The sequence below is a fragment of the Orcinus orca genome, chromosome 9, assembly GCF_937001465.1.
Source record: "Orcinus orca chromosome 9, mOrcOrc1.1, whole genome shotgun sequence".
Classification (NCBI taxonomy): Eukaryota; Metazoa; Chordata; class Mammalia; order Artiodactyla; family Delphinidae; genus Orcinus; species Orcinus orca.
Window position 1 is genome coordinate 14,910,433 of NC_064567.1, and position 16,403 is coordinate 14,926,835.

General features: G+C 35.7%; 1 protein-coding gene across 4 annotated transcripts in view; it reads right to left on the reverse strand.

Moving 5' to 3' along the window:
- Positions 1–16,403, reverse strand: part of TRIM24 (tripartite motif containing 24) — a 94,398-nt gene that overhangs the window by 28,860 nt on the left and 49,135 nt on the right. For 3 of the 4 annotated variants that reach the window (XM_004272157.3, XM_033432377.2, XM_004272156.3), the window contains exons 5-8: positions 13,724–13,840; positions 10,206–10,320; positions 7,071–7,217; positions 366–483 (exon numbers count right to left, since the gene is read on the reverse strand). In XM_004272157.3, the coding sequence (XP_004272205.1) occupies positions 366–483; positions 7,071–7,217; positions 10,206–10,320; positions 13,724–13,840 (497 nt within the window). The remainder of the gene's footprint in view (positions 1–365; positions 484–7,070; positions 7,218–10,205; positions 10,321–13,723; positions 13,841–16,403) is intronic. The other variant, XM_033432378.2, reaches the window with a different exon arrangement.

The window sequence follows — 16,403 nt, forward strand, 5'->3', positions numbered from 1 at the left end:
TATAAAAAATCCTATATTAATGGCAGTCAAGAGTTTTATCAACCATTCTGATAAGTATGTAATTAACAGTACAAGCAAGATTCTATGGGAAAGAAAAAAAAAACCTCCTAAATCCAGAAATCTAGACACCCTGAGTCAATATAAAGGATGTTTCATATCATCCACATATTTACATGTGTGTTTATATTCATGCATGTGTCACGCATATACACACGCTAATGAAATACTAGTGAAAATTCCATGTACTTAAAACAAGATGATAAACACACTTTGGGGGTGGAAGGGAATACATTTTCAATAATCTCATAATCATTAAGAGTTCCAGAAACAAATGGCACTTTGAGAAAATGTACATAACAGCCTACCTAAATTGATAATATTTTGAGCCCAGAAACTAGGATCACAGTGAAATTGGATGGTATTGTTGGTCACTGGGGAAGCATCACACCTTGCTCGAAGGAGGTGCCGTAACCGGTATGTAATCTAGAAGAAAGCAGAGAGACAACTAAACATCAAAATCTTTATTAGCGGGCTTGCCTGGTAGCGCAGTTGTTGAGAGTCCCCGGCCGATTGCAGGAGACACAGGCTCGTGCCCCGGTCCGGGAAGATCTCATATGCCGCGGAGCGGCTGGGCCCGTGAGCCGTGGCCGCTGAGCCTGCGCGTCCGGAGCCTGTGCTCCGCAACGGGAGAGGCCACAACAGTGAGAGGCCCGTGTACCGCAAAAAAAAAACAAACACAAAAAAACACACAAAAAACTTTATTAGGCAAGTAATTTATTAAGTTCCCAATAAATACACAAAAAGTGGTCTCTGTATCATATGTATGCTAACACAAAATAAGCAATCCTATATATATATATATATATATATATATAAAAGTTATAAAAAAGTGGACATACAACGCAGTTTTCCTTCCAAAACATGTTATTTGTTTTGAGGTACAACTCAGCTATACTGTTGAATACAAAAAACTAACTTTAACTATCTTAAAGTTAGTTTTTTGAATTATTTAAACTTCACAGAAGCACCAACCAAGTATTTGTAAAATAAAAAATTTTCACAAATTCTGCTCTTTTATTTATTTTACTTACTCTTTCAAAGAAGGATGCAGAATTGAGATTAGGTGGCTAATGAATTACAGAAAATACAAATTACTCTCTGCTCCGGAAACATAAGTACAGCTCATAACTAGGCCTACGAGTGGGATGGCTCTCCTTGCTCCCATGCTGTGAATCTCGGGTCATCACACCACACCCCCCATCTCCTCCACACTGCAGTCCTCAGTGAATACTCAGTCACTCTCCCTCAGTCTTGAAGAGTTTAGCTCCTGGCTCACCATCACCAACGCCAACATTACTCCTGTCTTAATTCTTGATGATTTTATATCCAACTAGATGATCTTTCTTTCCAGCTTACTCCCTTCTAGTGCCCAGATACCAATAATCCTACAAACCCTAAAGGTCCTATAAACCTTTGCTCTTAAAATTTTCCCTGTCCTTCGACCTCATGTTACCAATACCCTTACCCTAGCCCTCAGTTTCTCCTTATCCGGCTCAAATCCCAGGGTTAATCCTCATAATCATTTCCTGGTATATACCCTCAACCCCTCTTTCTCTCACATGTCAAACTACACATACTCCCTTCCCTCTCCTCAACCTTTTCCCCAAACAACAACCAACAAACAACACTGGTTTAATCTAACTTTTGACTCACTATAATTGGACTGATAAAGGGACTGACCAAACTTCAAACACAGCCTGCTTACTTTAGGTAGGGCCCTAAGGTTGACGGGCCTCTGGTCCTTCATGTCCCTACTCTCCTAAATGACTATTTCAAACCTCCTTTCTCTTTTCAAATCTCCAGCATCTCCTCCCCCATTCTCCATCTCAGCTGATGGTCCTGATTACTGTTCACTGAAAACACAGGAACAATCAGGGAACTTCCACAAACTTCCACCACCTACCAGTATTAGCATTCCCTCCTATCACAATGGATTAACTGGCCACGCTTCTAGCTAAAGCCAATCCTTGCACTCGTGCAATAGTGCCCAACACCCTCTTGCCGACACAAAGACACTGCCCAGCAATTTTTTCCCCTCTCCTGTGTCCATCAAGCTTTCCATTTTACTGCATCAGTCCCATTAACACATAAACATGTTTAACTTTTCCCAGCTAAAAACAGAACTCTTGGCTCCTTTTCTCCCGCCATCAACTGCTCTCTTTTCTGGCAAAACTCCCACTTTTCCTGCTCTCTTTTCTGGCAAAACTCTTCAAAAGACTCATCTACAATGTCCCCCGTTCCTCTCCTCCCACTCTTCCCTGAAACCATTCAGGCTTAGTAGCTTTTCACACAGGTGGTCACTTGGCCCTCAGGGAAGCATTTTCTTCTCTTGGCTTTGAACAAACTATGATCTCATGGTTTTCCCCTTATTTCACCAGCTGCTATATTTTAAGGCCGCTGAGAATAGGTCTGTGTCCCAAGGTACCGTCTCAGTTTCCATTGTTGGTTCTTTCACATCTCCCGCACCAGGAATGTCCCAGGGCCCAGTCTTGCAACTGCTCTCTTTTCTCCTGCACCCACATACTTTAAGTGATCTCATCCAGTCTCATCGTTTATCCGACTCTTAAATTTATATCTCAAGCCTGGACCCCTCTATGAACTTGCACTTCCAATGGCTTGCTCAATATCTCTACCTGATTCTCTAACAGGTACCTCAAATTTAATATGCCTAGAAGGGAACTCTTGATCCTTCTCTTCAAGTCTACTTGTCCTATGATCTTCCCCACCTCAATTATTGGCAACACTATTTTTCCTACTGCTTAGTCCTTGGTTCCTTTCTTTTCCTCATGCCTTATGTTCCACTTGTCAGCAAATCCTGTTGGCTCTATCATTAAAAGGTATGGACAATCCTACCAATTCTCCCATTATCAACTCTACTGTTACTACCCTGGAAAAGCCACCTCATTGCAGTAAGGTTATAAATAGTCTCCCTTATTTCTCCCTTGCCTTCAACCACCTACCGTTTTTTTTCAGCGGCCAGAGTAATTGTGTTAAACTGTAAATCATATTCTGTCATTCCTCTCCTCAAGTCCCTCCAATGGTTTCTCATCTCACTTAGATTAAAAACCAAAGTCCTCATAATCAACTACAAGGCTCATATACTATTTGGCTTTCCAGTACTTCTGACCTTACTCATCCTAGTGTCTGCTCATTCACTGTGTTCCACCCTCTTAGGCCTACTTGCTGTCCATATCACAAATAACTCCCACCTCAGTCTTTGCACTTGCTGTCTGTACTTGTGCTCTGCATGAATACTCTCCCCGAGTATCTGCATGGCTTGCTTCCTCACTTGCTTCAGGAATCTGCTCAAATATCACCCTCTTTAGATAGAATTCCATAACTAAAATCACAATCCTACCCCAATGCTCCTCGACTCTTCCCTTAATTTACTTTTCTCTAGAGCACTCAATACCATGCAATGGTCTATACATTTTACTTATTTTGGTATTGTGTATCTCTCTTCATTAAAATGCAACTTAAAAAAATATTTATTTATTTATTTGGTTGTGCTGGGTCTTAGTTGCAGCTCACGGGTTCCTTAGTTGCGGCACATGGGCTCCTTGGTAGTGGCAGGCAGGCTCCTTAGTTGTGGCATGTGAACTCTTAGTTGCGGCAGGCAGGTGGGATCTAGTTCCCTGACCAGGGATTGAACCCAGGCCCCCTACATTGGGAGTGCAGAATCTTAACCACTGCACTACCGGGGAAGTCCCTAAAAATGCAACTTCTTGAGGGCAGAGATTTTGCTTTGTTTTCTGTTCCCTTAGTACTCAGAATGCCACCTGATACATAACAGGTATTCAATAAATAATTTTTGAATAAATAAGTTTGCTTCATTCAATTGCTAAATTATCTTAAATAGCTACAATAAATTCTGTGTAAAAAAACGTATTTATTTTGGGACTATGTATTATACATGGCACAGTGTTTAGCAAACAGCACTCAACACAATGTTCTTTTGCCTAAGTTTTTCTACCTTTCTTAATTTTTTTTGCATCTTCTAATAATTCTCATTATAAAACATGTTCATAATATGCTAAGCAAAAGAATTATGGCAAAAACTTTCCTATGAGGAGTCATAAACCCTGGCTACTGTAAAAGATAAATAAGGATTAATTAAATATACTTGTTGATCCCTTCAGATGTATCTGAACTTAAACTCAGGTTTCACACTGAAAACTTAGCTACTGTTCAAAAAGCAAAGGACAAAATTATTTTTAAAACTATGGAAGATGTCAAAACAGCTTTTCAGATGGCAATACTGTATACTGTCTCCTTTCTATTGAAGTTAAAATAAACTTAAAAAAGAAATTTAGTATTCGAGTTTCCAATCCTGTAAAATATAACATAAGGTTTTGTCTACACTTATTTATAGCTTCTGACAAGAGATGTTATCTGCTACCTTATTTATTTACCATCAATCTTTCATTGAGTTCCTATATATCAAGCACTGGGTAACACAAAATTTTTACCCTTTAAGAAGTAAAAAGTCTAATGAAATTCACAGAAAAATATGCAAATGTAATAATAGTAGATAAAAATCAGTAATAGTATTGATGGATATATGCATAAGGGCTTTGTAAACACAGAGAAGGGTAATCCAACCCAGTCTTGGTCATGGAAGGCTGCCAAAAGGAAAGGAAGACACATCTAAACTGAACCTGGTAGTCTCTACAAAGATGAGGATTTACTCAGGAGAAAGAAAAAGCATTCTAAGAAAGGCTAACAGTACCCAGGCAAAAGACCATGACATTCTGAACCCTGAGGACTAAAAGCAAGGAATTGTCAATGAGATATTCAGGAAACATAAGTCTTTGAAGATTAATTATATGGGAGGATGGGGGAAAGGGAGTAAAAAAGATTGTGGATTTCCCTTTTACTACCTATACCTTAACAGCTTCCTAATCACTAGTATTATAGAAATATCTATTGCTAGTAAAAAGAATACTGTGTTTTACTCTCCTGGTCTCTTCTGTCGGTATTTCTTGCCTTCCTTCTAAATAATATAAGGATAAACTTAATTTTTAACAGATGACAGAAGAATCCTAAGGAAATACTGTGAAAATGTTTTAAAATATATTTAAAACTGGACTTCTGAAAGGATCCTGCTATTCCAATGGGTTTGGTCTTTTACTGATTATAATTCCTATAGCAAAAAAAAATGAACTAAGAATTACAAGCTAAGCTTGAAATTTCAGGCCAGCAAGACGTTTCTTTTTAATTTTTAAGCATATAAAAGCCATCATTAAAAAAATAACCTTAGTAAACATGGCTATATTTATGAAGCATAGAAGCTCTAAAGGACAGAGTTGCATAATATAGTGACTTTCAAATTTTCTGAGGTTAAAAATCCTTCTAAATGTTTAAAAGTAATCACAAGCCTTAGCTCTGCATTCACTATAGGTAAATTATTTTACTAGCTATATCTGCTGCTAGTGATGTGATTGGGTTCCACAGACTTTTAAAAATTAAAAAACACAATTTAGTAAATCAGGAAGCTGGTAATACTGGTTGCTTATGCTTCACTGTGTTTATTTTCTCCTGTGTATAATATAGAGACCAATCTTCCTCTCTCCTATTTCAAGAGATCATTGTGCAGATTAAGTAATCCCATCTTCGAGTTTGTACTGTTTTCTTTCTTATAATCACAAACAAAATCATAGAATAAAATCAGAGAAACAAATTCTTAAACTGATAAGGAGATTGAATATCTGATTGTGTGAATAACATGCTTTCTTACACACATACAAATAAAAATATTCATAATGGGTCTAGTTGAAAAAAAGACAATTCTCTCATTTTCTCCTTTTATCCGTTTTGTTTGACTTACAGGAAAACATAAGTAACAGAGAAGGTATGTACTGTATAGAAGCTGTTTTTCATTAGACCAATGAAGCAGTAAAAAGGAAGAAAAAGAAAAAAAAGACTCAAGACTGACCACATCATTGATAATTATGAAAGAAAATAATCTTAAGAGTTGAATACAATTCATGATTAGGAATACTTATATAAATCAGTTTTCTAATAAGTTACTCAATATTTGAACCTAGTTTACAGAAGTTTACCCTGAAGTGCATTTCCTTATTTCAAAATGGTCGTAGAAAATTCCTTCCACAAAACTGAGTGGGTGTACAGAAAACAGATTTGGATGTCATAATTTGATTTCAAAGTGTAAATCTCTGTGGAATCTTTAATAAAATAAGAGTAAAGCAGGAGATTTTAAGAATGCTTATGTGGTGTGACTTCCACGGCTGAATGTCTTCTAGATCCTTTGCTACTAAAGGTGGTCTACGGAGCAGCACAGCAGCATCACCTGGGAGCTCGTCAGAACCACAGAATTTGGCCTCACCCCACATCTACTGAACCACCTGATTAGTATGCAGTGACCATATTTTCAGTAGCAAGGTTCTAGACTATTCTGAAAACAGCTGAACAAATGAGAGCCACTTTTCTCTAGCAATGGGGTTAAAATACCCAGCACCATATATCACTGACAGAGTAAACAATGCAGTACAGACAAAAGGAACACAGCCTTTGGGTTCAGGTGTCCAAGCTGAGTGGCCTTAGGCATGTTACTTAACTCTGTGCTTTGGTTTCATCACCCATACAATAGATGGATAGGTATACCTATCTCATAAAAATGATGTAAATGTTTAAATAAAATATTACATGGAAATGCTTAGGATTAGTGCCTGGCACACTACAGGTGATCAGGAAATATTTACTCTTATCTTTATTGTTAGTATTAAGTTCAACTGCCACTAAGACAGAGAAAACTTGGAAAAGAACAAAACAGGAGGGATGATGGTAGATTAAAATTGAAGATACGCCTCAATCATGGCAATATAAGATTTTTTAAAACCAAAATATTTTGATTGATAAAAATTAGAAAAAGGTAAAAAGCATTTAAGTACAGACTAATGAACATTTCTAAATTTTAAGCATTCTAATAACTCCATTGTTTCTCTCTGTATTTTGATAGTATGTTAAATGCCATACTTAGTTTATCTTACCAGTCGCTTGCTATAAAGTAATGCTGTACTGCTGCCACTGGAAACTGCCCATTTAGAAAAATGCATGACATGTTCCAACTGTTTAGAAAGTCCAGCCACTTCCTGCTGCTGTTGCATAAGTTTCATTCGATGATCTTTTGCAAGACTCTGAAAAAAAAAAGTTTCAAAATTAGTTCTGCATGTAACATATATTTTAATGGTCATCATCAGATTACCCAATTAGAATAACCACCACCTCTAAGAACCCAGGTGATAGCAACCTATGCCTTGGTACAAAGGCTCATTCTCACTGAAGTAAAAACCGTGCCCCCAGTGCCGTAGCCACCACCAACGCCACCCTGCCTCTGCTGCCTGCCCCTTCTCTCCAAGGCCCTTGGTCTGGTTGTACATATTTTGGGATGCAGGTTTCTGTTCATGCATCTTCCAGTATCCAAAGAGGTACAAAACCGTGGATTAGCTATAATACAGTAAATGCCCATTAAATTCAATACTCACAAATAAAATAGATGTACCATCCAGCAATCAAGTAAAGTTACCAGATCACATGATTTACTCAAGCACATGATTTCACCTTTTAGGCATTCTTATCCTGATTGCAACTAGTTTGTGCCAAGTTATGCCACGTGGTAGACAACATTTATGCTTTGTGTGTAGTAAAAAAAAAAAAAAAAAAAAAAAAAAAGGAAGCAGGCTTCCCTGGTGGCGCAGTGGTTGAGAGTCCGCCTGCCGATGCAGGGGACACGGGTTCGTGCCCCGGTCCGGGAAGATCCCACACGCCGCGGAGCGGCTGGGCCCGTGAGCCATGGCCGCTGAGCCTGCGCGTCCGGAGCCTCTGCTCCGCAACAGGAGAGGCCACAACAGTAAGAGGCCCGCGTACCGCAAAAAAAAAAAAAAAAAGGAAGCATATAATTTTTGTCTATTGAAAATTACCATGGGAACCAATTGATATAGTGACTAATGGTACCAATGCACTCTCAAAAAAAACTACAGAAAAGCAGACTATAGAATTTCTCTAAGGGAAGTATACAAGCAAGAACATAGGTTAGTCAAAAGTGGAAGAAAAACCCACTGAACCTGTGCTATTTTAAAGGTCTCTAACCTCAAATCTCCTTTACCTGGCAAGGAAAGGAGGAGAGAACAGGACTTTCTACTAGCTCTAAAAAAAAGTTTAAAAGTAAAATTGCTACACTCCAATATGGAATTATATTCTCAATAGAGAAAATGAACCTAGATCCTGGCCCTAGTTGGTTTCAAATTTGGAAAATACACATATGCTAAACTGAATTAAGTCATTGCAGTGACTATCAGTGGCTTTGTCGTATCTAATTTTAAGTCCAGAGATAATTTACTTATTAGGCTATTTCTGACCTCTGTAAAAACTAAGCGTTACTTTGGACACATTCTAGAAAGAACAGAAATTCTGTTGACTTTTAGGGATGTTGCAAATTGAGAATCAGAAGCCCAAGTTTCTTGGTCTTCTATAGTAACAAACTATTTGGGTCTGGAGTCTTAGTAAATACTGACTACATTTATTCGCCTTAAAGAAGGATTCTGTGAACCAGGAGACTGGGTATGAAGACTGAAAAGCATTTTTAAAAGGTGCTGCAAAAATTATAAGTTAAGGGTTTCCCTGGTGGCGCAGTGGTTGAGAGTCCGCCTGCTGATGCAGGGGACGCGGGTTCGTGCCCCGACCTGGGAGGATCCCACATGCCACAGAGCGGCTGGGCCCGTGAGCCATGGCCGCTGAGCCTGCACATCCGGAGCCTGTGCTCCGCAACGGGAGAGGCCACAGCAGTGAGAGGCCCGCGTACCGCAAAAAAAAAAAAAATTGTAAGTCAATAAAGTTGATTTAAAATAATACTGATGACGAGGTTCATCCCTAGAGATTTGGGGATGTGGTCATCTTTTGTTCCTTATCTTGATTTTTAAAGAACTCCTCAAGTGATTCTGATTTACAGTGAAGTTTGGAAACAGCCACAGCAATGTGTGCAGTATTCATCTCTGAGAAGCAAATCTATGTGACATTTGATTTTAAGCAAAACTTTGAAATCTTTTAAAATAGTTTAAATGCTTCTATCTAAAAAAAAACCCAACCAAACAAAAAAAAACACACCACCGCCCGCCCCCCAGAACCTTGAAAACACAGTTACTGTAAATGTATTCCTCCTAGCCGAATACTTTTTCACTAAGTATTTGTTTCCAAGAGGAGAGAGAATTATTTTGGTCTTTGTTTCCTGTATGATTGATAAACCATGGGAATGACCATGCTTTCCCAGGAGGAAGAGAACCTTCTGACAAAGACCTTATAATTTTGTCAACTATAAAATAAAGATGTTGAACTAAATTTTTTCTATGACGCTTTTTTTAAAATCTCCGAACATCAGGATTCTTTTATTCTCTTCTTAATTTGCTTCTCTACTGTTAAATTCTTTTTGCACCAATACATTAAATGGATACCAAAATATCATGCAATTAATATTATGTTAAGATACCATGTAGAAGTTGTAACCTCCTGTTATTTGAGTCAAACACTGACTCTGGATCTTGACCTTCATGAATATAAGAAAGCTGATGAAGTTAGTAATATTTTTCTTACCTGCAGTGACAAACAACTATCTTAAGTGCCTTGAGCATCTCTCCCTGAGTACTGCTTTCACAGTTAGGACTGCTGAGGGCAGGAGGCACATCCTTTTACCTAATTTCTCGTAAGGTTAAATGTATATATTTGAGAACTAAATATAACTAACTTAATGTAACTTTCTGAAAAACTTTGCTCAATTGCACTCCTCTGGTGACCCAAAGCTGTCAATTCAATGGACCTCTAAAAAGATTCATCTCTTTACATCTCTTTAATATTTACTAAGCTCCTCCTTCAAGCAAGGCATTATACTTTGTGCTCTGAAGTAAACAATAAGGATTAAAAAAAAAAAAAAAACAATAAGGATTAAGACATTCCTACTGTATCATAAAGCCGTAAACTGTCAGATACAAGGTAGAGCCTGAGAATGGAGAAAAATATTACTGAATCAAATGTAAACAATTATACAAAAAAGGCTGTGATTTCAAATTCACAAATACACGAGAAAATACTACGGTAAATCACTACAACATACTGTCCCATTAACAGTAACTTACCTCAAGCTGATGCAGTAGAGCTTTTCCTTTTTTATTTATTTCTACCATCAATGTAAATATGGCAACTTTAATATCCTGTTCCACCTGCTTCTGATTTTGATTTACTTCAATTATCCTGAAAATTAAACAAAAGGGGGAAGTCTAAAATCTAAGGCAGAATATTTGTTTTACAGTATGTAATATTGATTTTCTAATCCCTAAATTAGACCAAAAAGTTTTCAGCTCTTAAAAGCTCAGCTTTTTCTAAGGGTCCTTCAGTTTAAATAGACTTTCTTGAAAATGAGATAGCAGAAATATTAATTCTTCCAAAAGACATAGTCAATTCAATCTTAAAATCAAAATGTATAAAACTGCAAGAGAATGAACACATCTTAAGAAAACATTATTTGGAAAGATTATGACACCTGGAAAAATTCTCAGCCTAAAAGGTTGGACAAAAAAAATGATTTATAAACAAGATAAGGAAAACCAGGACTGAATGAGTTCTACTGTATTCACTGCAACTAAGAAGTAGAAAAGCTTAAATGTGTCCCTATTATCTTAGTCATCTGAACTGTTACCTATTCATTATATCTGAATAAAAGCAGAAAGACAATAATAGTAGTTTGCTACTTTTAATAGCACATTTGTCTTGAAATAAGCAGCCAAATAACTATATGTTTTTATCAACCAGCATATACATTTTTTCCTTTGATTAGAGAAAATGGGAATGCTATTTTCATAGAGATCAAGATGGATAGGAAAAAAAATACATAGCATTATACCAGAATATCTTATAAAAGCAGAAATAGAATAATGAGGCATCCACCATCAAACATTCTGAGATAAACAAAAAGCTTTATTTCTAAGATAGATAGCTAGTGGGAAGCAGCCGCATGGCACAGGGATATCGGCTCGGTGCTTTGTGCCCACCTGGAGGGGTGGGATAGGGAGGGTGGGAGGGAGGGAGACGCAAGAGGGAAGAGATATGGGAACATATGTATATGTATAACTGATTCACTTTGTTATAAAGCAGAAACTAACACACCATTGTAAAGCAATTATACCCCAATAAAGATGTTAAGAAAAAAAAAAGCTTTATTTCTTCTGCCTGCTTATGCCTGCTTATCTTCCAAAACTTAAGATGAAAAGGGCAGGGATTTTATTCTCTGTTGGAAATTTTTTTTTTTTTTAATTATAGTTGATTTACAACATTGTATTAGTTTCAGGTGGACAGCAAAGTGATTCAGTTATACATACATATATATATTCTTTTTCAGATTATTTTCCCTTATACGTTATTACAAAATATTGCGTATAATTTCCCTGTGCTATACAGTAGGTCCTTGTTGGTTACCTATTTTATATATAGTAGTGTGTATAATGTTAATCCCAAACTCTTAATTTATCACCCCCCCACCAACGTTGGAAATTCTTCAAGATAATTATTTGATATCTATATTGGCTAGAGGATCAAGGAAACCAGATAGGTCTAGGAAGCAAACAACCTCAAAAAAAAAAAAAAAAAAAAAACCCAACAAAACAAAAAACCCAACTAATTTAAATCCTCATGATGGTAGAACAGGATGAAAAAGGGACAAGTAATGCCATGTTTGCACATGCATAAAGATGAATTAATAGCAAAGTCAGTCCAGTAAATTTAATCCTTCTATAATCAGGTAGCTATAAAGATACAAAGAATTAGCACCTAATCCAAAGAGTCTTTAATTTTTACCACAATTCAAAAACTAAAATCCTTCCACACCATAATGTATTATTTTGTAAAAAGAGCATAAACTACTACTACTAAAAAAAAAAAAAAAAAAGGTAAAAAAAAATTTGGAAAATTCACACTATGTGATTTTAAGACTTACTATAAAAAGCTCTAGTCATGAAGAAAGTGGGGTATTAGCAAGAAAGAAAAGCACAATGGAAAGAGAGTCCAAAATAATCTCACACATATATGGTCAACTGATTTTCAACAAAGGTACCAAGGCAGTTTAATAGCAACAGGATAATCTTTTCAACAAACAGAACAAGTGTTGGAACAAATGAATATCCATATGTTAAAAAAAAAAAAAAAGAAGAGTAAACTCTGGCCCATAGGTCATACCATATACATAGTGAAAGAGTAAGAAAGAAGTCCAAAGGGTGAATTTCATCAATGGTGGATCGTTTACATAAAATTAGTTATTTTACAATTACTACTGTTTGCCACTAGATGGTAGAGATTATCTACCCTTATCATTCCATAAATATTCATTATATATTTTCAATTACTCAGATACAAAATTTTAAACCCACCAATTACATCAATTTGGCAAAAATACAGTACTGTTATTAGAATACGACAAAGGAAATAGTATTTGGTCAACTACAGTTCTCATGTGAAAGAGAAAGGTAAAATGAAATGAGAGCTGATAACAAAAGAATAATAGAAACTAAAAGACGCACAACAGAACTTTTATTATCACAATGTATAATAGACGTAATAATAACACCAGGGAGTCAAGAAAAGGTTAAATTATGTTTAAAATCTCCATTAAGGAAAGCAGGTAAGCCAAGGAATTCCTTGGAAAAAAGTACCAAATGCCCCACCCTAGCCATGTTGAAAAATGATGAGTAACAGATTGTGACAACTGATCTTAAGGAAGATGAACCACAAAAAGGCTGATATACTTTTCCCTATGAACAACATTCAAAGCCCCTGCAAGGCCTCTCTTATTCAGGCTCTTTCTAATAAGCATTTCTTTATCTATTTAAGCAGTGAAATGTTACTTTCATGTGCAAAACAACAAAAGAAAGGGAACATGGGATTTCACAGGTGTTGTAAAATGTCAGCATGTGCCTCAAATGGGATGCAAAGGGGGGTACTAGGCAAACTCCCTCCTCCCCACAGAGGTCAATGGTTTGCTCTCCAATCACTGAATTTTAGGACATGAGCCTTTGGACAGTTGATGATTTACTCCCTTGGAGGACAAACAGTATAACAAGCAATATGTAGAAGCTGTTTAAGTACTGTATCTGACAAGGAGTAAAAGGTATGTGAACAGTTTAACAAGCCCTGTCTCCTGGTGTTCTATGATCTCTGCCTCATTGCAGTTAAAAGCTGACAGCTCAGGGGAGGCATCTCTAAGTCTAGCAATCCTTAAAATAGCAATTATGTATCTAATTAAGTGTTAAAATATATTACAGTACTATAAAAATAGTTTTGTTTTTAAATCCTGGCATTTCTTGGATAATTGGAAAACACAAAATAATTAAAAATTATTAATACTTACCTGATAAATGAGCTGTTATTAAATGTAGCTTATTACCATAATAGTTTTGAAATTTCATGGCTGAAAAGAATACTTTCCAAACTTCCCAGAAATCCAAAGTTTCTGGAAAAGTCTTATCAACTATGTGTTATTAGACCCATCCGACAGCTTACTTGGATGTACTTCACCATGAGTTAAGTAAAATGTCTGTCCTTAAAGTTAATATACTTAACACATTATATATAGATGATTTAAGTAATACCATAAATACAAATTTACCTGTTTTGGATCTGATTTCCTGTGAATTTTATGTATTTTGTTTTTTCCATCAGTTTGGTGATTAGTGTATCTATGATCACTTTCTGATTTTGAAAAGCTTCTTCTATAAATTGATATCTGAAAAAATAATAAGCAACTTATTTCACACAAATGTCTGTCTAAAATGAGGAAAAGCCCCAAAGCAAACAAATAACTAATAGGAAACTATTTATGAGTATAAAGGATATAAATAATAATCTTTTTAAAATACCAAATATATCCACAGAAGGCAGGTCCCCCCCCACCACAAATTCTCTCTTAAAAAGGAAGGAGTCTTTACAGATATTAATCATGGACACTCTATTTTTTTAATTTCTATTTTTAAAATAAATTTATTTATTTATTTATTTTTGGCTGTGTTGGGTCTTCATTGCTGTGTGCGGGCTTTCTCTAGTTGTGGCGAGCGGGGGGCCACTCTTCGTTGCGGTGTGCAGGCTTCTCATTGTGGTGGCTTCTCTTGTTGCATCTAGGCGTGTGGGCTTTGGTACTTATGGCGTGCAGGCTCAACAGTTGTGGCGCACAGGCTTAGTTGCTCCGCAGCATGTGGGATCTTCCCGTACCAGGGCTCGAACCCATGTCCCCTGCACTGGTAGGCGGATTCTTAACCACTGCGCCACCAGGTAAGTCCATGGACACTCTTTAAATAATTTTTAAAATCTGAGAAAAACACATTCAATCATTCAGTTTTACAAGCTTAACAGGCTCCCTTGGTGGACCCGGCAAAAAGTAATCATAGATAAATATCTATGTAGATTTATTAACTATTTTGCAATTTCATAATTATGAAAGTTTGATGCTTTGTAAACAAATATTTTGAAGATCACTTTTAAATAACAGGTTTAAATATACTTTTCAATATTCATTGTGCTACAGGTCACAAATAACAAATATTGCATGCTTTTAATAAATGGGGGGAAGTGAGGCGATGGGGGTAAAACTCCTGATGTTATGCCTTGCGTGTGACAAAGCTTCAAGCAACAATATCATAAAATACCTAAATTAAAAAAAAATTGACTTGAAAGTTAAGATAACAACCTCTGACAAACTATGTAAGATGACTCTAAAGGAGCTCTAGAGAAACAGATGATGTGTAAGATACATAAAAAGAGTTTTATTAAAAGTTTTTCATAAAATGCACAAAATACATTATTTCACATAATGTGATTTAAAAGTGTGAGTGTAATTAAATCAGTAAGTATTATAAGTAGGGTTGCCAGAGTTAGAAAGAAGGGGGAACACACAGTTAATAATATTTCTATTGGATTTCTTTTGTACATAATCATATCGTTTGTAAATACTGACATTTAAAATTCTTTCTTAGGTGCAAGTTTTTTTATCTTAGTAAACTTTTTTTTGTTATACACTCTTTGGGACCCTAATACAATGTAATTATTAAATGAAATGATCAAACTGGTCGTCTTTATTTAGGTTTATCCTAAACTCAATGCAAAAAATTTATAATATTCCATTATGTTTTCTAGCTCTTTTCATAGATAATCTTTATCAGGTTTGAGAAATTTTCTTTTATTCCTAGTTTGCTAAGATTGTATATCATGGATATACATTTTTTCTTGACTGTTTCTTCTGCCTCTGTGGAGATGGTCATATAATTTTTCCTTTAGTCTTTTAACAGGACGAATTACATTAATGATTTTCAAAGGTAAAATGAACTTTGTATTCCTATAATAAGGCTAACTTAGTTGTGATTCTATTATCCAAAAATCACAATGCTCCTGGACTTGGTTTCCTAATGTATTTCTTAGAAATTTTAAGTTCATTTCATGGGTAAGACTGGTTTGTAATTTTCGATTTTGATTTCTCATAAAACAAGTTGGAGAGAATTCATTCTTTACTGTTCTATGGACAAGACTGTATAGGAAAAGCATTATTTTAACCTTACCTATTTTGTAGATTCATCAGTGAAATCATTTGGGTCTGTAGTTTTCTTTGTGGGATTTACACTAAAATAAAGGACTGTTCTGATTCTCTATTTTATATTGTGCTAGTTTTGGTAAGTGTATTTTCTAAGAATTATCCCACTTCATGTAAAAATTTTCAAATCTATTGACAAAAAACCTTTTTATATTTTTAAATGCCTGTAGAAAATGTGGTGATGCCCCCCCCTTTTCACTCCTGGCATTGGTTTTTTGAGTCTGTTTTCTTCTTAATCATTCATAAAGAGATTTGTTAATCTTTTGAAAGATCCAATTTTTGGCTTTGATTCTGCATTGTATTTATTGCATCCTTTTTGCTACTTACTTTGGGTTTAATTTGCTGCTTTTTCTAACTTGAGATAAATGTTTAGGACATTTACTTTTTATCCTTAATATCTAATATATGCATTAGCGATCTGTATTTTCCTCTAATCATGGCTTTAGCAGGATACGTCAAGGATTGTATTTTCACTATCATTCAGATAAAAATATTTTCTAATATTCATTGGAATTTCTTCTTTGATGCTTTAAATTTATTTTTACCTGCTTATCTTTGAAAAAATTTCAAAGTTAGATTTGCAATAGCACAGAGATCTCACATATACCTTTACAAAGATTTTCAAATATTTCCTCAGCAAAGTCCTTTAACTCCTTAATAATTAGTATGCATTTCCTAAAAACAAGGACATTCTATTACGTAACCCCAG